This window comes from Protobothrops mucrosquamatus, unplaced genomic scaffold (assembly GCF_001527695.2).
Source record: "Protobothrops mucrosquamatus isolate PMUCROS unplaced genomic scaffold, P.Mucros_1.0 scaffold1195, whole genome shotgun sequence".
Classification (NCBI taxonomy): Eukaryota; Metazoa; Chordata; class Lepidosauria; order Squamata; family Viperidae; genus Protobothrops; species Protobothrops mucrosquamatus.
Window position 1 is genome coordinate 167,173 of NW_015387407.1, and position 21,554 is coordinate 188,726.

Consider the following 21,554-nt stretch of genomic DNA (forward strand, 5'->3'; position numbering starts at 1 on the left):
TCTGTTTCAAGCAAAAATCTTTCAAATCTTTAGAAAATGTATTCTCGAAGTCCAATCTGCAAAGTTTATCTTTTTGCTTATCACTTCTCATTAAGTCTTTCAAAGGCTTACCAGAATTTTTTGCACATTCAATAGAACGAATTTATACAAATTTCTGATTCAATATCTGTATATCTCATTTAGAAAATGAGTCATCCACCAGTTTCATTTGTTACATTTAAATCCTTCAAAATGGTTTCACAAACATCCAATGTAGCTTGTTCCTCTACAATTTCACTGCAACGTGCTCTGTCCATTTTGTCAATAAATTCATCCACTTTGTCATGAAGCTTAGTGAAAAAACTGAAAAACTTGTAATAAAAATTTCTGCTCTATTTTCTTTATCCTTATCCTTTGACTCCCTCAAGTATCCAAAGTTCAAGGTATCACCATTTTCCCATGAGAAAATTTCTTAATTAATTCAAGGCTAAAATTCAAAATCCCTTTGATCCCTTAATCTTTGTTAACTTTTCTAAAATCTATATACTAAGAACCTTTTTGCTACATAGTCAAAGAAGTCATATATTTTCAAACCTTTTAAAATCAAATTTATACAATTATCCTCTAAGGAAGAGGAAGTCACTGATGAATACAGAAAAACCTTGCCGGTCTGAAAGGTCTTAATATGTTTTATTTCTCTAATATGCAATAATAATAATAATAATAACAACAACAACAACAATAAAAAGTACATTAAAAAATAGCTCAGAAAGCAGATAATAACAAGATCTGGCAATGGCTAAGAGCAGGAAAGTTGAAGAAAGAGACCAAGGAACTAATTCTGGCTGCACAAGACCAAGCCTTAAGGACAAATGTATACAAAGTCAAAATTGAGAAGGCAGCAATAGACAGTAAGTGCCGCCTATGCAAAGAAGCTGAAGAAACTGCTACAAGAAGATCGCACAGACTGACTACAAGCAGCGGCATGACAAAGTAGTAACAATGGTGCATCGGAAGATATGCAAGAATATAGAGTAAGTCATAGAAAATGATAAAAGTTAAATTGCTCTGGGACTATAGAATTCAAACAGATATTACCTGTCACATAACACCCCAGACTTAACAATTGTCGATAAGAAAGACAAAAAAGTCTGGATAGTGGACACGGCAGTGCTGGGAGACAGCAGAATAGACGAGAAAGAACTGGAGAAGATAACAAAATACAAAGACCTACAAATAGAAATAGAACGACTGTGGCAAAGGCAAGCAAGGGTAGTACCAATAGTAATAGGTGCAATCCCAAAACAATCCCCACTGAAACACCACTGGCATTGACAAATTTGCCATTAGTCAATTGCAAAAGGCGGTCTTACTAGGAACTGCTTCCATCCTGCGACGATCTGTGTAATACCATCAAACATCCACATCTGCCTATCCCAGGACTCAATAGGTAGACAAAAATGTCAAATCCAGTCTGAACATCTGGCTGACTATGCGCTGATTAATGATGATGATGATTATGCAAAAGAGTGCTTAAAAATGGGTTTTGGGTGAATGCTATTATCTGTAAAAGGCTACTTTGCAAGTGTGAGTTTGCAACTTCCAGAGTCTACTCACAAGGAGCAGCTGTCCAGAGTGACATGGATAATCTTTACAATCTCTCATTCTGGAGAGGTTTCATTAGGCCAGATCCAACATTTAGCCATGATTTCCTAGCAAATGCTATGCTGCTAATGAGCAGGGTGTCAACTCGCCACGGCTGCCATATTAAGTCTCCACATGCTAACTAGATTTTTGTGGGTGTAGTAGCTCAGTAACAATCAAAAGGCTATAGTTTACTAATCCTGGGGTAAGGATTACAAGATATAAAATTTCATCAGCCTGCCCCATTAGATCTGGAAGAGAAGGCATGTTGTAGCTACCGTCCACTAGGGGCCTACTATTGGTGATTCCCAGGAAAAGTGAATATATTAGAATTCTAATATTCCTCCAAGCAAATTAGGAGAAAGTAAACATGGCATTTTCACGGGCAATTAATAAGCAATAACATGACAACGATGATTTGGCAGGCTTTGATAAAAGTGCAACTAGAAATGCATATCTTAAATTATAAGTTAAATGAAGCAGACACACATTAAAAAGAGAAAATGTATAGAAAACTGAAGAAGGAAGAATCATACTACATGAATTATATGAATTAGTCTATATTCCCATTCCTCTGAAAATGTCTTTCTTAAAATTATTTTCTGTGAAAGAACAATGTTTCCTTGAGAATTTGAAGATTTTTCTGCTAACTAAAAAGAAATAAGGCATGGGTATTTGAGGAGACACCTCACCAAAATAGGATTAATCCACCACACTCATACCAGCAAAAGAGGCTGCTATGGACCATATCTGCTAAAGAATTTTGATGGCAGGGTCAAGAAGCCTTTTTTATGGTGGCCCCACTCTTTTGGCCTTCTGGGAAGGTATTAAAACTTGGTTTTGTCCATTGGTTTGGAGCCACTAGGGGGATGCTCACTACTGGAGGTGGCTGATGGAGTAAAACAACCTTATCGCTGTGCTGTCTGTTTCCTTGATTCTGGTTTCTTGCAGTTTCAAAATTTAAATGTCTGTACTTTTAGAATTTTTAATTGCTTTTCTATTTACCTTCTTATGTTCTTTAAGCCGCCCAAAGCTGCCCTATTGGAATATGGACAGCATATAAATTTAATAAATAAATAATGCAGCATTGAAATGACAGTTAAAGCCCTCTACCTTTTTCTTCAACATATGTTTCTGAAAATGAATTTTCAGCACTCAACTCACTGCAACCAAAACTAAGTATCAAAATAAGCAGAAGTTAACTATTATGCTGACTCTGACTTTAACAAAAGTTACCATTGTTCATGACATATATCATCATGAGTAAGCTCATACATCCTATTAAAATTTATAATTGATGCATTATTCAGCAATTATAATTCTTATTATAAATTATAATCGGTGCATAATTTGTGTAATGCATTATAAACCTCATAATTTATACGAGAGATAAAGTACTGTAAAACAATAGACTGTACTGTAAATATATATATAGTTTACTCATTCTTATTTTATTACCATCCACTAAAATAATCATTTGTTTTCATGATTGCACATGTTAAGTTTTTTTATTTTATAGAAATTTATTGTATATATTTTTATAAAGTTACAAAGTAATTTTTACAAAAGCTTTATGAAGTTAGATGGAATAGGAATATTTCCATGTGCATATTATGAGTTAATGGGGAATTTAACCTACAATCTTCTTAGTAATACTAACCACACAAGGAAAAAAGACAAAAGTAATATTTTTATGTATCTTTTAAAAAAGACATGATGGCGATGAAAAAGTAGAACTAATAAATCTATTTTATTTTGATCTTTGCAAAAAAAAGAGAAACCGTATATAACGCTGCTACATTCCTCTAGCCCAGGGATGGGGAACCTTGGCTCTTTTATGACTTGTGGACCAACTCCCAGAATTCCTGAGCCAGTCATAAAAGAGCCAAGGTTCCCCATCCCTGCTCTAGCCACTATTAAAAGCTGTTTTTTAAACATCCTTTGTGGCTAACACTTTCACTATCATGTTACTCTTTACAACTTTCCTCAGTCTGAGATTTTTTTTGATTTGGGTACAGGGATTATTAACTTGTTCCCCCCAAATGGCATAAGTTACAATAATTTAAGAACAAAAACAAGTTTAATACAGATTATACCACAGGCATTTTGATGTCTGCTGGCATCACCTTATTCACAGAGAGGGACAGACACTCTCCTACACCCTTGTTCTCTAAAGGAGCCAGGAAGGGTAGAGGTACAAAACACACAAGGGCAGTAGTTAGGCTCTCTCAGCCCATCCCATCTCACAGTGTTATTGTTGCAGGGAAAATAGCAGGCAAGAACATTTTGTATACTGCCTTGAACTGCACACAAAATAAAGGAAAGATATAAATTTAATAAATAAAAAATGCTAGAAAGTATCCTATCTACATTAATACCCACAGACAAGGGTGTCACGTAGTCCAGGGATCCCTAACCCCCAGTCCATGGATCGGTAACAGGTGCGGCATGCCAGTAACTGGGCCGTACAAAAAAGCAAAGCCCCAACCATGGGATGCAGGCAGCATCCAAAACCATGCCCCCTCCGGTCCGCGGAAAAACCTCTCTCCACGTAACCGGTCCCTGATGCCCAAAAGGTTGGGGACCTCTGACGTAATCATCAGACACTGCCCATGAAGTAAAGTTTTGGGCAAAATATTGCATTGAATGGTTGCAGTGGCCAAACAAGAAATTACACAACTTAATCTTCCAAAAAGGGAGTTTATCATCCTGAACATCCACAGACAGACAGCCTACCAATGGAATAAGAAAGAAGCAAAGCCACTTTTCCTGCCTTATCTAGGCCTGAATGTGGGCTTGCACCCTTGTCCTGTCAAGTTTGCTTTTCATCTTCTTCCTTCAACATCTCAGCATATAGCATTTACTGCTTTTTTGGATCTGCACTGTGGATCTGTACTATAAACCAAGGGACACACTCACACATAATTACAATGTTTGAAACTGTGTAGATAGGATCTATAGGATCTATTAAGAATTACGACATTGATAGAAGAAAAAGAAACTGAGATAGAATTTCTATAAAATATTTAAAAGATACATCTTTGCTGCTGTTTAATTTTTACCAATGCTGTTTCCTATACCGTTAAATATTTTATTTACAATTATGTGGTTATATAGCATTATTCTTCAAAAATTATTAATGTTCCTCACCACGTTGGAGCATGTGAACAATTCAGCTGAAGAATATACCTCAAAAATAATATTTCTAGTCCCATAAAGTGTTCTGTCTTCACATTCCTTAAACTATCCAAGGAAAACATCTATTTAATTATTAACCTGCTTCTGAATAAGATTGGCAAAAATCCAGTCTTCCAAAGGCTGTAAATGTGCCAACAGTTTTAGATTAAGAAACACCTCACTTCTCTGCCTTTAAAGTTATATGGTGCTTGAATATTAACACTGCTTTTCTTTTCACTGAAACAAGGAGAGATTTTGGATAGGAAATAAAGTCATCTAAGATTAATCAGTTAAAATATATCTCAAAAGCTAACAGTTTTGTCACTTCTAAGATTAAATTTCTATGTATTCCTATTTAATTACAGAAGTGCATTTATCTTTAAGCTATCAACATCGTAAGAGGCAAGATACCTTACAGAATTATCCATTAATTTTTTTACAAATAATTACTGATTATAGACATTTTTTTAAAAAAAAAGGGTCAAAGACTTCTCTCAGTCAAGGGCTATATTATTGTTTTCTCTATTTTGGGGGATCTCAAAATTCAGAAAATGACATGGAAGTGAAAGGGCAATGTTACAAGTGGAAGACGAACTTCAGTTTTGCTTAGGTTTATAATGGTGTAATAGTATGAGGAAAAGACCTTGGGAGACAGGAAGAAGAGTTGTATATTAAAACAACTGTAAAAGGTATCTCAGTCCACAGAAAAATAGAGCCTGGGAAGCGTTTCAGGAGAAATTCTTTTTAGTTTTCTGGCAAGTAAAAGAAAAATATAGAAGGAATACTTTCAAACTTGCAAGATTCTGATAATATAATCTCACAATAAAGATAGCATTAGTATTCATTGTTGTGCTTCTTCCTTGAGAAGGCTGACTGGTAGGCTCTTCTGCATGGAGTTCTATTTTTATTTAAATGAAATTTGAACAAAAAACCCATAATACTTTGACCTTCTGGGAGCTTGTAGATGCCACAAAACTAAGGCTGGGACCACATACAGTGGCCCATTTCTATTCTATAAGAAGTGAACCTTTGTACAATTTGCTTTTGACTCATTTATTTTACACTTAGAAACCACACATTTTGAGTAACTCTTGTACTTATATTTAACTAGTTCTATTAAACCAAACATAGCAGTTGTAGGAAATGATATCTTAGTTTTAGACTTAAAATTACATTTTATTGTCTATAATGTATCTTTAATTCCTTTTCACATTATCTGACCTATTTCATAAGTAAACTATATTTCTAAAGCATAGGAGAAAATAAATTATTTGCTATAATCTGTACTGATGCAGCAGAAAAAAAAACTATACATTCAAATAAGGTGAACTAAAGAAGGGCAAAATTAGAGCTTATCAGCAGTAAGTAATTATTAACAGAACAGTGTTCAGGTGAAAAAAAATGTGTACTGTGATTCATCATTCCAACAAGGAAATACAATTTTTAAGAATAATTTTACAAATTATTTTACAATGAGTCTAATCTTCAGTTACCAATGTTTGATTAGAAGGATAATTTGATTGATTTTAACAACTTTTATTAATTAAATTCACAACAACTTATTATCTCTATTTACTTATATGAAATTCCATGAATGAGAATGTTTGGAACAAGACTACCTTTCCCCCTTATGTTTTCAGAAATGTCTGAAAAAACCGGACAGAACATTCGTTAACCAACTTACCATATAAACTAAAAAGTTAGGCTGTTTAATCATTAGTAGATCTGTTCATAGATAAGTGTCCCAAAATACCTTTGTAAACCTTCTAACTGCTTCTGAAAACTATTTTTGTTAAATTTAATTCTAAACCTCAGGGAAAACACTGTTATGCAGCAATATAAAAAGTGTAAAATGTAGCTACTACCCCCAGGAGCTGGGTTAAAAGAAAGGATTCCAACCAGTCACGTCAAGCAGTTATTTTTTTTCCAATGATTGATCTAAGTCTCATAAGTCTCTAATTGACTGAAGGGAGCATAGAACTTTTATTCAATTCCGTGGAATGTTGCATACATTCAATTAGCAACTATACTGGGGTGAATAAACTGAAATTAAATAATAAAGTTTTACTGCTGATTAGCAGGAAACTCTGGATTGGAACTGGGATTTAGCTTGCTCTACATCACGGGTGTCAAACTTGCTGTGTCATGTGATGTGTTGCAACGTATCGCACCTTTTTTTGTATTGCTGGAGCTGGGGGGGAGGTGCAGGCTCCGCATGATGCAACCGGCCCGTGGGCCAGCAGTTTGACACCCCTAGTCTACACAGTGGCTTCACTCCCTTGGAAATTAAAAAAAAATTGTAGAAGTACATTTTTCCTGAGATTTAAACCCAATTCTACAAAGCCCTGACAGGATTGTATCTAGTAAGACAAAACTGGCAGAGAAAGTACAATACAATTACATCAATACACTTGTCTTTATTTTTACATCTCAGTTTTATTTTTGCTTCCATCCTGTCTCTCTCATTCTTTTTCAGTCTACTTGCAATATTAAGTAATCTTATTTTGCTGCATGTAATAAAATAAAAATCCTTTATTACTACAGTGTTAGTTTGTACTAGCAGCACACAAAGAATTGCTGGACACCTATACTCCTAGCAAAAGAGAAAAGTAGAATTGTTTATTGTTCTATCCTATTTACTGTAGATGCCAGGTGAGGAAAATACCTACTCCCCATTCAAGAACAGCCACTTGCCTGCAAGAAACTATACAGGGATCCTAGGAACAGGGAAGAGGAGTGATAAGATAAATACTGTAGGAAGGGATTTCCAGGCCTGGTTTACCACTGTGATATCTTCCTTCTTACATATAGCTTAACCATTTTTAGCATAAAGACAAAACTAGGCCATAGGACAAAAAGACAGCTAATAATTTAACAAATAGATTACATACTGTAGTGTATACTGTTTCGTCAATTCTCATTTCCACATAATAAGTAGCACAGAAGCACATTTTTCTATTCAGTGATTTTGACAAACATCCTTTCTTCACAACAGACTACATGCTATTGACCACCTTTCTAGCCACATAGTATATTACATAACTTAAGATTTCTCCATTCATATCCCCATTTTTTAGTAAACATTCTATCTAGGGTTACAAATTCACCTTCTTGCTTTTTCTCGGGGCATATACAGTTGCACAAGATGAAGGAATCAACTAGTATACAGAGAGGGTAAGGTGCCTTAAATGCTAGTATTGTGACAAAAGAAAGAATCTTAAAAACTGAAACAGAAATTTCCAACTCTCATTTATTGGTGAATTCATTAAGGCAGAGTCTCTTGGAACGTTTTGAATTGTTTCTTTTTAGATTTCTCCAAGTTTGCTGAGAACCCACTTTAGCTGATGAATATTTTACAGTGTTGAATGCAAATACCAATTGTCATGAGAAATATAGTATTTTGATTAAAGTATCCTAGCTAAAGGGTTTTGCAAACACCTGAAAACACAACATCAGAGGACTGAAAATCTTTTTCTCCAAAATCTAAGTTCTTATGGGCACTGGTATCTTGATAGACCCTGGCATGAATGCAATAGGTGTGGTAGAGGTGAATTATACTCTTGAGTTCGAAGACTGAACATTTCATCAGCTGAGAACACTGAATAGGACAGAACAGGAGCTGAGGGACTTAGAGCAGGAACAGAACAGATCAGACTTGAAAGAAAGAAATGCAGAAGCAGAAAGATCAAGTCCTGAGGGAAAAGTTGTTGAAGTCACTCTTAGCATCAGGAGACCAGTGGAAAGCAATGTGATCAGAATACAAACACTCTCACCAAAGCAAGATGAGGCAGAAAACTATACAATAAACATGAGGCAGGGAAAAGAAACTTTGTAAATTTGTTTCCCACGAGAAAGTGTTCGTCATGGATTCTATATTAGTGTCAAATGGGAAGGGGAATAAGAATGTAAAGGAAAGGATTTTGTAGGAAATTCCAAAAAAGAATGAGGGAGAGGAAACCAACCTGTAGAACCAGATATAATAAAGTTTGCTAATTGCTTCATTAATAATTCCAGAATTTTTCACCTTTCAGTAATAGTTAAAAAGCTGTATTATTCTGGTTCGTTGCACAGTCAGCAATGACTGTTTAGACTAGATTTTTATCCACCTATCAAGTACTTTCCAAGGACTTGGGATAGACAAATCTTATTGTTTGATGGTATTAAAAATATTGTCGCAAGACGTAAGCGGTATCAAGTAAAACTGCCTTTTGGAATTGACCGATGACAATTTTATCAATGCCAATGTCTTTAAGTGACACTCCAGATGTTTGGGGATTGCACCCAAGGTGCCTATTACTGCTGATACTATTTTTGTTTTCTTTTTCCATAGACATCATTATTATTCTTCACTCTGATGCTATTACTTAAATCCATGCTGTTAATTTCAATTATTACTGATGGTCACACAAACTAATAGTAGTACTGCAGCAATTAAACCAAATTGTGCAAAAAATAAAATGCAGTGGAGGACAAAAGATTACACATCTGATTTTTAAAATAAAATTGCCAATATAGTAATCTAGCATGACAGTATTGTATTTGATCATTATTCATCCCAACAGGTTTATCAAAATATAACTTCAGACAAAACTCAAAATCAATCTAACCTGATAACATCAACCTTGGATTTTCGGTGTTGCTGCTCCCGCTCTGGTACCACGTGCCAAGTAAAGACCAGTCTCCAGTCAAACCCACCAATCTGCGGCTCTCCGGCATTTCCCAAGTATTCAAAGGTGTTCCAGTCAATTACATCAATCACAGGACAGATGACAGCTGATGGTTCTTCTCTAATTCTATGCATGTTTACAAAGAAATATTGTTTGTAACCTGATGGTAGAAACTAAACAAGTTGGATAGATTGTAGAAGACCGTTAGCACAAGTATAGTTTTTCTAGAGTAGTTTTTAGTTTTTTAAACTTTTTCAGATATTTTACAATACTTTTCTAATAATTGAAGAAGTACCTAACCAATATCTATCTTCAAAGTAACTTAGTATAAGGATGTTTAAGTCTGAAAGATGCATTTGGACTGCACTCCCAAAATTTCCACCCAGCATAGTTCCAAAAAGATTTGGAGGACTCCAAGTTGGGAAAGACTAACATACTAAAAGAAAGAATAATGTTTTGTATATTTTATTTTTGTGTATCATGTGCACTTTCTGCATATACATTTTTTTGGCCCCCACTTTGACAGCCTTTTGGAAGCTCCTAGAGACTTGGTTTTGCCAGCAGGCCTGAGAAACTCAGAGCACAAAGGAGGCCATCAATGGCTTCTTTAATCATGTGCTGTCACTAGGGGGATGGGGGGAGTCATTTTTTTTCTACATTGTTTTTATTGGTTGCAAGCCACCTAGAGTCACTTTGCACAAGTAGACAGCTATATAGATTTTATAAATAAATAAATATTTATTTATTCTCAACATTTCCAAGTATATTTTCTATATACTTGGAAATGTATATAGAAAGGTGCTGGGGAAAAACCCACCATTCTCCATTGTGTAAGAATTCTTATAACATCACCATTGGGTTGCTCAGATAATGTGCAAAGGTTTTCAAATCAGCTGAGCATATGGAGCCTCACAGCCTGCAGGAAAAACTAAGGAAAGAGATGAAAAATGTTTGCCCTTATACCCTCACTCACAATGGTCTCATTAATAAGTGTGAAGCATAACTAACTATTATCTTCCATATACTATTATGCTGAGAATTTCACTTCAGTGCTGTTGCAAGAGGCAAACAAGCATACTTGTGATATTTTCTTTCAGTCAAAATTCAATAAACTCTCTTTTATTTGTCATCAGTCAAACATTTTCGGCTATCTACTCTCTAAACTCTTCTATTTTACAGTTTACCCAAGGCATCTTGCAACATAATCTGAAAGACTGCTTCTATTCTAATTAAATACAATTATGTATGTGTAACTAATAAGTTCCAGCAATAAGTTTCATAATTAATGAACTGCTAAATTGCTTAAACAAAGGGCACAAACCATAAGCAAATATACAAAATAGCTGCAGGAAAGTAACAAGCAGAAAACTTGTAACATGTCCTGTAAAAGGAAGACAAGATAATGTACTACTGCTGGTGATCTTAGGATTTTTTTTTAATTTATTCATCCCATCAGACCTTTATTCCTCCTTCTGAATCCTACACAGGGTGGCCAATGTGACCAAGAGAACAACTTATTAATATTTTAAATTTTAGAGGCAAAAATAATGTGGAATATTATTTCTCACTGACTGTTGGCCTCTCTTCATCAGAATAATCAAGCTAAATAAAAAAATGAAATTTCTTATTGTCAACCAACATCCACATGGTTCATATGGAAGATAAACCTTTATGTTATGGATTACAGTAGTTTGCTTTGTAGTAAATGAACTAATTAATAACTTACAGAAGCAAATAAAAACAAAAATGGAAGGAAATACGTTATTCACTATACATTTATTGTGATCTTGACAATCATCTTCAAGAAAAGATGAAAGAGATGAAAATTTGGAGCAGATAAAATGAAGGCAAGCTGAAGAATAATAGAACTTTCATCAATCCTAGCATTCACAAGCACAAAGAGACTCAAGTTACTCACTCTCCAGTCCAAGCAACTTCAAGAGTTCAGTGGCCACTCCTCCTGACGGTGCCTGTCAGTGAAATGGCCATACTCCCAGCAAGCTGCAGACTAACTGCCAAACAACCACAGATAAAGATGAAGGACACGAAGGAGGAAAAAGAAGATGGAGTCAGAGATGGTGAAGAAAGAAGATCAAGAGTACTTGTATTTGATTCAAATTATCCAAGCAGTTATACTAGATTAAAATGATACAATTCGAATACAAAAATCTATACCAGAATCTATGTAAGGACTTTCTGTTAATTTTTACCTAGAGAGCTGAAAGCAGCAAGCACAATTATTTCTAACATGAAGGTCATATTATACATCAAGAAATCATTTGCTTCTTGACCATTTTATTTTATACAAAGTCAAAACTATTGTACAACCTTCTTCCAGCCTTTCATTTCTAATTCCAGCATATTTTGTATAAGAAGGCCATTAAAACAATAAATCAATACATCCTGCCGTCCTTAATCCCTCCTCAAGTTTGCAGTCAGTTCATTTAAATGAAGTTTGCATTGAAGGAGCAGCAGCAACAAAAAACAGGCCAAATATATATTTGAATGGCACAAATCACCATCTAGCACTATGTACAGCTATGATATTACATCTACTCTTCATCTGACACTCTTGCAAAGGAGAACCTTAGGGTTGCACAATGCAAGATCCCTTCTGAAACATCACATCTCAGGAACATGGTTATGGCAAGGACAAATGAAGTTTTCAAAAAGTTGTTACTTCAAATATCTGGATGCCCTGGAAACACAGTCTTCCAAGATTTGCTTGCACCTCATGTTTCTCATCAGGAAAAGCAAGAGTTTAGCAACACCAGTCCAAGAGAACTGCCACTTCAAGACCACTGTAGTGAATTCTCATGGGCAGCTTTAGGATGTTAGAAGGCAGAGTTTGGGGAAAATACCTGAGGAGTAATTTGGATCCTGAGCATACAGAAAGTCCTTAATTATGACTCGTTGCTTAGTGTTTGAAGTTATAATGGACCCCAAAAAAGGTCCAGGTAGTCCTTGAAGTTACAACCATAATAGGGCCTGTCCATTATAGTTGTAAGTTGTGATGGTCATAAATCGGGTCATCCACATGACCAACCTGATTTTACAACTATTTTTGTAACAGCACAGTCATTAGTTAAGTGAATTAATAGTTTGCTATGGGAGTTTTGCCAAAACTGGAAGTAAGTGCCTGTTTTCAGCACAACTGTTATTAAAAAAAAGGCAAGAAAATGTCAGAGAACACCTATCCAACCTTGACGAATATAAATCACTGGGACCCGACATATTACATCCCAGAGTTCTGAAGGAGCTGGCAGATGTTATCTCAGAACCATTGCACCACATCTTTCATAAATCCTGGAGCACCGGGGAAGTACCTGGGGATTGGAAAAGGGCAGATTTGGTTTCCATCTTCAAGAAAAGGAAAAAAATGGACCCAGGAAGCTACAGACCAATCAGTTTAACATCAATACCTGGGAAGATCTTAGAAAAGATAATCAAAAAACAAATCTGCGAACAACTAGAAGCAAACAAAGTTATAATTAGTAGCTAGCATGGGTTTTTTAAAAACAGATCATGCCAAACCAATCTTATTTCTTTCTTTGATAAAGTGACTAAACTAGTAGATCAGCAAAATGCTGTGGACGTAGTATACTTAGATTTCAGTAAGGCATTTGATAAAGTAGAGCACAACCTACTCCTTGGTAAGCTAAAAAAAGGTGGAATAGATAAATTCACCACCAGATGGATCTGTAGCTGGCTGGTAAACCGTACTCAATGAGTAGTCCTTAATGGTACTACATCTACATGGAGGGAAGTAAGCAGTGGGGTACCACAAGGTTCCGTCTTAGGCCCAGTATTCTTCAATATCTTCATCAATGACTTAGACCACACCTGGAATACTGCAGCCAATTTTGGTCACCATATCACAAAAAAGATGTTGAGAGTTTAGAAAAAATTCAGAGAAGAGCAACTATGATGATTAAAGGCCTGGAGAATAAAACATATGAAGAACTGCTGCAGGACTTGGGTTTGGCTAGTCTAAAGAAAAGAAGAAACAGGGGAGACATGATATCAGTATTCCAGTATTTGAGGGGCTGCCACCAAGAAGAGGGGGTCACATTATTCACCAAAGCACCAGAGGGCAGGACAAGAAACAATGGTAGAAAACTGATCCAAGAGAGAAGCAACCTGGAATTAAGGAGAAACTTCCTGACACTGAGGACAATTAACCAGGGGAACAGCTTGCCTCCAGAAATCGTGGGCCCGCCATCACTGGAGATTTTTAAGAAGAGGCTAGACAGTCACTTGTCTGAGATGGTATAGGTCCTCCTGCTTGAGAAGGGAGACGGACTAAAAGACCTCCAAGATCCCTTCCAGCTCTATTCTCTTCTATTCTAAAATAGTCACATGACCATGGGACTCTACAAACCGTAAACGTGGGCTGGCTGCTAAGTGCCTAAAGTGGCCCATGTTTTCAGGCATTTGTAGCATCCAGTGGTCACATGATTGCAAATTACAATGGTTTTTGTCAGAAACCAGCACTTACTTCCAGTTTACAGCAAAAATGCCCATTGTGGACAATGGGTTCGCTTAATGACCATGGTGTTCACTTAACAACCATGATGTTTACTTAACAATCACAGAATTTGCTTAGCAGCTATCACACAAAAGGTCATGTGATAACCATCACAACTTAACAAGTATAATTTTGAGCTCAATTATGATTGTAAATCGAGGACTATCTGCACAGAGCGATGCAATAATTTATTCCTTGTAGGAAATGGATTTTACTATTATAGTTTAATAATTTACCATTTAACACAAGTATATGGAGCTTGTAGATTTAGAAACCTTAACTGGTACTATATGAATTATTCCTGTTGGTAGCAAATACAAAGAACATAAGTAACTTTCAACCTAAATCTTACCCTATACTGCCATCTTGTGGAATATTCCCATTATTAAGAATAAGAGATATCTGGTTATTTCAAAAAGATTTCAAATATAAATATCATAAAATAAGCCTCTACTGTTGTTCACTAGGGTTCAAACAAGTAAATTAAATAATTAAATAAAAGTGAAGTATAAATTAATATATTTTCTTCAAAATATTACACTTAAATATTACAATAAAGATTTAACAGACTAAATATCACTCAAATAATCATTAAACTGAAATGTCATTTGTAACAGCTTATTGTGTCATTTATAACAATGTCATCAAACTCATGATGCAAACTGACACAAATGACATAAATATAACTTAGCTTACAATTATGTGCTTTGTCTGGGAAGCTTTGAATGTAATAATTTATTATTATTAGATATATTTGGATAGAAATGTTGTCTTTGTTCAAGTTTGCTCAATGGAAATATTAAATCGGGAACTTACAATATTATATGTGTGGATTTTATAGTATTTAGAAATTCACTCAAATAGTCAACCTGGCTTCTTTTTTAAAATCGCCACATACTCCTAAATCCACAAACTCTTTGTTTTATTTTTTTGCTTTCACGTCATTGAAAAGCATCTCTGTTTCATGTTTTTGCAATCATGATATGACAATATGTGGGAAACCCTGCAAATGTTATGCATATATTTTAATTCGTTTTATTAATTACAAATTATTTTTATGTAATTATTATCACATATCATACAATGCATTTGTTTTCCTTCTCTCTTAAATCCCTTTCTCCTATGACTACTACTCTCACACTGTCACATAATGCAACATCATTACAACGAATCCTCCCTCCCTCAATACCAATAGCATATTTTGAAAACAGTATCCGGAGAAGGTATACATGACATGAAAATGTTTAATCCTATAGCTACTCACTGAAATCATTATGACAGAGCAAACCAATATATACTTCTTTAATTTACACCATCATAATGATTTCAGTAGGTAGATTACACCTGAAATATGGTCCAATGTCATTTATTTATTCGATTCAGATTGAATTACTTATTTAATCTTTTGAGTCTTATTTTAGTGCCCATATTTTTCTTCACCGTACATTTGTTATTCCCATATAATTTAAAAACTAGTATCATATATTATAAGAAAGTATAATGTAAATAAACATCAAGATGTTGCACTCTAATATATTCTACATTTCAGAGGTAAAGAGATAAGAAAACAATGTGTAAAATACAAGGCGTTTGCTTAAAAAATCCAATACAAATTATCAAATGCTTCTAACGTTGGAATTAATATGACAAACATTTATTTATTTACCTTTCTAATAATGGTTCAAGCCACTCTTCATGGCACTCACAATGGCAGTCGAGAAATGTAAGAACATCTCCTCTTGCTACTGAAGCTCCCAGCAGCCTTGCTCGAACCAGCCCTTCTCTTTTATTTGCTCTGATAAGCCGTACCTTGCGCAAATTCGCCAGATAGTTTTCCAAAGCTTCCTTTAAATGTTCTGTTGCAGAAAAATAAGAACTGTTTACTGTTATCTATAAGGAATTTATAATAAATGGACCATGAGCGTACTTTTTTTAACACTTAGTTGCATCTAAGCAGAGATAGAGACAAAGAACTTCTGACAGAAACTCAACTAAAAACTTGCCTTGCATGTTCACTTACAGTGGTGCATTGAAATACGGTGTCCTTGAATCACCAAACCCTCAAAATGGTTGTCTTATGTGTTCTGAGTCTAAAAGAAATTCTCATGTTCCAAACCATTTTGATTTTGGAACTTACTTTATAATCGTCAAAATAACAAGATCATTCAGTGTTCTCTAGCTGTGATTGGGCTATTCTTTATGATATCCTTTCCATCATTATCAACATCGCTTTAATATGATGAAAGGCAAGTAATATATGATGCCAGGTGTCACACAAACTTTTAAAAAGTGTAACTCTCTCCCAACCAACTTGTACAAATTTTCACTTGCCATCTCTGAATATCAGATCTCTGAAAGATACTATTCTGAGATCTAGCAAATTACTTCTTTTTAATAATTAAATAGGTTTTATAAATCCATTTTCCAAACAGACATACACAAAATAAAAATGAACAATTCATCACATGCAAAAAAAGAATAAAATTACACAAGTAAAAACATAAAGAGCCAGTTTGATGTAGTGGTTAAGGTACCAGGTAAGAAACTGAAAGTTCTAGTCCTGGTTTAGGTACAAAGCCAGGTTGGGCTAGTCACTCTCAGCCCTAGAAAGCAACCAATTGCAAACCAATTCTTAAAATCTGCAGGGTCTTGTTCCAGCAGTTGTCAAAAATCAAAAATTTACTCGAAGGCACCAAAACAAATATACACACATAAATATAAAAAAGAAACTATAAAGGTAATCCCAGAGTTACGAGCGTTCACTTAATGCTCAAAGTTACGTGATGAGCGCCCCCTATTGCTTATGAGCAAGTCCCAAAATTACGAACATTGCAGTACCACAGCAGTCATTCACCCTTACAAGCGACCGCAGTGGTTCTGCAACATTCACCCTGGTTATTCCCTCCCTCCTCACCCCTGCCCCAGGTCTCCCTAGGCCAGTGATGGCGAACCTTTTAGAGACCGAGTGCCCAAACTGCAACCCAAAACCCACTTATTTATCACAAAGTGCCAGGGCTGCATCAGCATTGTGGTGCCCTTAGGGGGGGTGGCCCACTGGGTGGGTGTGGCTGCAGTGGACACAGCAGACTGGGTCAGCGTGGCCGGGGCCATTCCCTCGCCATCTCCGTGGGCATCCCTGAGGGGCCAAAGCCACTAGCTCGCTCACTTCCTGCCCTGTCACTTCCAAACGCCATGTGCTCGCTACTCTGGCGAACTCTGCTGGGGCAGCGGCACGCGTGCCATAGGTTCGCCACCACTGCGAACCTGAAAACTTGCCAATGTGCTCAAGCCTGGGACTCTGGATGTGGGTTAGATATAAATATATGGATGATAGGTCAGATCATGACTGGCTGCTATGTGCTTTTATTTTTGTTTTATTTTTGTTTTATATTATGTATTTTGATCTGTTTTATTCTAAGTCAGTGATGGCAAACCTTTTAGAGACTGAGTACCCAAACTGCAACCCAAAACCCATTTATTTATCGCAAAGTGCTGCATCAGCATTGTGGTGTCCTTGGGGGGGGCAGGGAGGCACCTCTGAGTGCCGCCTCTGGCATGCAAAAACCAGGGGCGCAAAAATGGGCCACTGTACTGCAAGGCACAAAAAGGGCCACCACCATGCCATGGGGTGCAAATACAAGGCGCTGCACCACACAAGAAGGGGGCAGGGCTAGTGAGTATCACGCAGGCACTAGCTATGCCCCATTTGCAGCGTGTGCATGCTTGCGGCCCTGTGCGCGCATGCATGCATGTAAAATGCTTCCCCCTCCCTTTTCTTCCAGTCCACCAATTGACAATGGTTGGTGACCTCTGCTCTACCACCTCTACTCAAGCTTGCTAGTCAGCCGCTTCGCCTCCTTTGTGCTGGACGGGGCTCCTGCTCTGGGTGGCAGTGGCGGCCTGTTGCTGGCAGTGGTGGCACGCGTGCCATCAGAGAGGGCTCTGAGTGCCGCCTCTGGCACGCGTGCCATAGGTTTGCCACCACTGCCCTAGGCACCCTGCAAAGATCGAGATCCTTTGCTTTCTTGGCTGCTTCAGGCCTTTGGTGCGTTCACAGAGAATGAAGGCCTAAAGTAATGCAAGATCATGTGAGATCAGTGGGGCGAGATCTCTCACTACTGATCTCGCATGATCTCATGGTACTTTAGGCCCGTTTTCTGCAACAGAGAATGGAACCGAAGCCGGGGGATGCTTCCATGTGCCTCCGGAGGCTGGATCGGGGCTCCAGAAGCCCCGATCCAGAAGCGTTTTCCAGGCTGCTGAGGACTGAATCTGAGGCCAGGGTACGCTTCCGTGCCTCTCCTGTGGCCCGATTTGGGCTCCAGAGGCATTTTCCAGGCTGCCGCCCAGATCTGAACACTTCTGCACCTCCCCATGGCCCGATCCGGGTTCGGGAAGCCTTTTCCAGGCCGCTGCCATCTGGATCTGTGGCTGGTGAACACTTCCGCAGCCCTCCCGTGGTCTGATCTGGGTGGCAGCAGCCCGGAAAAGGCCTCTAGAGCCCAGATCGGGCTGTGGGGGGGGGGGGCTGCGGAAGCATCCCCCGGCCTCAGATCCGGGCGGCAGCAGGAACCACAACAGAGAGGAGACAGATCTTTTCCAGGTCAGTCCAGCGCAGCAGGAAAGAAGGGGGAAGCATGCGTATCTTAGTGGGTCGGGGAGGCCTTAGGGACCTGTTCAATCACTAGGCCTTCCATGGCCTTCCCAAACTTGAGATACCTCATGTTTGCTTAACGAGCCACATGTGTTTTAACAAGCATGGGAGTGATCTCATTCGAGGTACAAGATTCACTCTACGAGTACTCGAGTTACAAATTGAATGGGTAGGCTCCATTACACTAGTTAACTTGAGGACTACCTCCCAAATTCTACCTTCTAAATTCACCTGATTTTCTAAGACTTTAAAAGTGGAAAGTAAGCTTTCAATATTGACCAAACCAGTCCATAATTTTTTTCCAAATAATGTGACATTTTCTGATTAAGAGAGTATACAACTAGATTTCAGAGATGTGTGATTTTTGAGTGTAATATTTATTTCTTGCAAACTCCCAATCCTACAACCTTCTTTCAACCTGGTATTCGGAGAACAGTTCACAAGACTGATTGGCAAACCTGTTTAAGCACATATTCCTGTGTTGAGCACATATTTAACAAGATATTATTTAAAATAGATGGAAAATTAATACCATGGCATAGTTGAAGCAGTACATCACAGAACCTGAAAATAATTTGAAATATTATGCAAAACTACATTAAAGGTAAGTTATTTACAATATATCTCAATATAAACCCATTTTATATATAAATACTGTATTTAATTTTAACATACTCCCAATCTTGATTCCAATATATAATAATTAGCATACTTTAGGGAAATATAGGTTATTTCTTCAGACTTACACTCTTTATGATAATAAAGCTGTTCTTTTTGTGAGAATTTTTTTTTAAATTAATGAGTTAGCTAAATTGGTTTATGCTGTTCAAGAAGTATAGAAAACTATTTTGTTCAGTTTACATATTCTTATTTTTAATAATATATTGTACAATAAAAAAATGTGTTTCCTACTAATGCCAATGCTGTTAGATTTTTTTCTTTCACTGGAAATCCTATGCCAGCAAAGAAATATCTGCTCAGCTTACCTTTATCACTATAATCATCTACAAGGATAATTTCTTCTAAAAGAATGTCAGGAGATGTCTCAAGAACACTATGAACTGTTCTCAGAAGAGTTGACCAGGCTTCATTATAAAAAGCTATTACAACAGAAGTCTTTGGCAAGTTATAATAATCATATTTCTTTTCTTTACATCTGTAAGAAAAGCACAAAGTATTACAATAATTTAAAATCAGGCATGCACTTACACACCATGATCAGCAATTAATACAGCTCTGAAGCGTACATGCAAAAATGTATTGTGTGTACAAGTTGGTTCACTAACTAAAAATTGTGTGTATGTGTTTGTGTGTGTGTATATATATATATGTGTGTATATATATGTATGGCAAAGAGGGGAGGAGAGCCTGTGGCTTGGTGGTTGAATCACTGCCTAGTATGTAAACTGCCCAGGTTCGAATCCCATAAACGGTATGGCTAACTGATGAAAGCAGAACAAGCTAGAAATGGCCATCTTAGTCTCCCGATTTAATTCTTTAACTCTTTGTCAGAAAAAGAAATTTGGATATATGTATGTATATATATGTATATATAAAAAACCATCGAACTCCGGGATAGGTATAACTGTTTATTGCTAAGATTTCATTGGTCCCCTGCCCAGGACACTTCTAACGGGGGCCGGTTCCTTAAAGAGGCCTGGCTGTCGGATGAGTATTCAATCAACCGCCATATAGATTTGCTGCCAGTTTACCAGACGTAAGGAAGCATGAACAACAACATAAATATCCACAGCGCATACAAAAAGCACCACCCACACACAAGAAAGGAAAGACCAAGGTCGCTTACCCACGGGACAGCATGAAATTGTAATGAGCAAAGAGAGGGAAACGTCAGCACAGCTTGCCCGAGAACTAGGAGAAGAACGGCAGACCAGTGGGGCAGTACGGCACACAGGATAGGAGAAATGCTACCAGATAGGATTACACAACGACTCACGGGGGCCGTAGGACAAGACAAAACAAATTGGAGGATGACCCGGCAACAACTTCAAACAACCAGATACGAGTGGAGCAGGCGGGGAAAGTAGAAATGAGAGGGGAAAAGACGTCCAGATCCAAACGCACACAAGCGGATGCGATGCAATTAGGGAAAATACGATCGATGGGGCAGGTAGACCGGTTACGCGCTCGATGAGCAGAGCGCTGAAAAAGCCGGCTTTATAAGCAGACTCTCCAACCTCCAGCTTTCACTCTGATGATGTCGGTAGGGGACCGACGAAAGCTTAGCAATAAACAGTTGTTTTTATGCCTATCCCGGAGTTCGATGATTTTTACACTTTTGATATGAATACACCCGGGATTCTTGTTTTTATACCTATACCGGAGTTCGATGATTTTTACACTTTTGATATGAATACACCTGGGATTCGCATTTTTAAAGTAATTATATATATATATACACACACACACACACACACACACACGTATGGAAACAAATATCAACGCCTTAACAAGTACAATAGTTCTACACCCTATAAGTGATATGTGTTTTCCGTAATTTCAAGTCTTCTATCAGAGGCTTGGGAGTTTGAGAGTTCTAAATAGTATCTTAGCTGTTGCTAACATTGCACTTTTGTTCCTGGGATCTGTTGGAGCCATTCTCCTAGGTGACTATTAAAGTTCAATTAGCTGGACTGGAAATTTTACTTAATGGAATATCAGAATCAAGACATCCCTGAACATCAAAAGGCATAAATGGCAAAAGTCATTATGAGGCTGCTATATAAAAATCTTGTTTGGTGTTCATTTTGTACATATATTCCAATAACCACCTCATCAAAATCCATTATACTGGAAACAAGTCCTCCCCTCCCCACCAAAATGTTCCTGATATTATAAAATTACACTAGATTGTCTTAAATAACAGGAATTATACCTATTTATA

The 21,554-nt window shown here is 37.1% G+C and overlaps 1 protein-coding gene across 1 annotated transcript in view; it reads right to left on the minus strand.

Annotated features, from left to right (window-relative positions):
• GALNT12 (polypeptide N-acetylgalactosaminyltransferase 12) overlaps window positions 1-21,554 on the minus strand; it is a 35,643-nt gene that overhangs the window by 12,017 nt on the left and 2,072 nt on the right. The window contains exons 2-4 of the mRNA XM_015820860.2: window positions 19,636-19,805; window positions 15,662-15,851; window positions 9,408-9,593 (exon numbers count right to left, since the gene is read on the minus strand). Of these exons, the coding sequence (XP_015676346.2) occupies window positions 9,408-9,593; window positions 15,662-15,851; window positions 19,636-19,805 (546 nt within the window). The remainder of the gene's footprint in view (window positions 1-9,407; window positions 9,594-15,661; window positions 15,852-19,635; window positions 19,806-21,554) is intronic.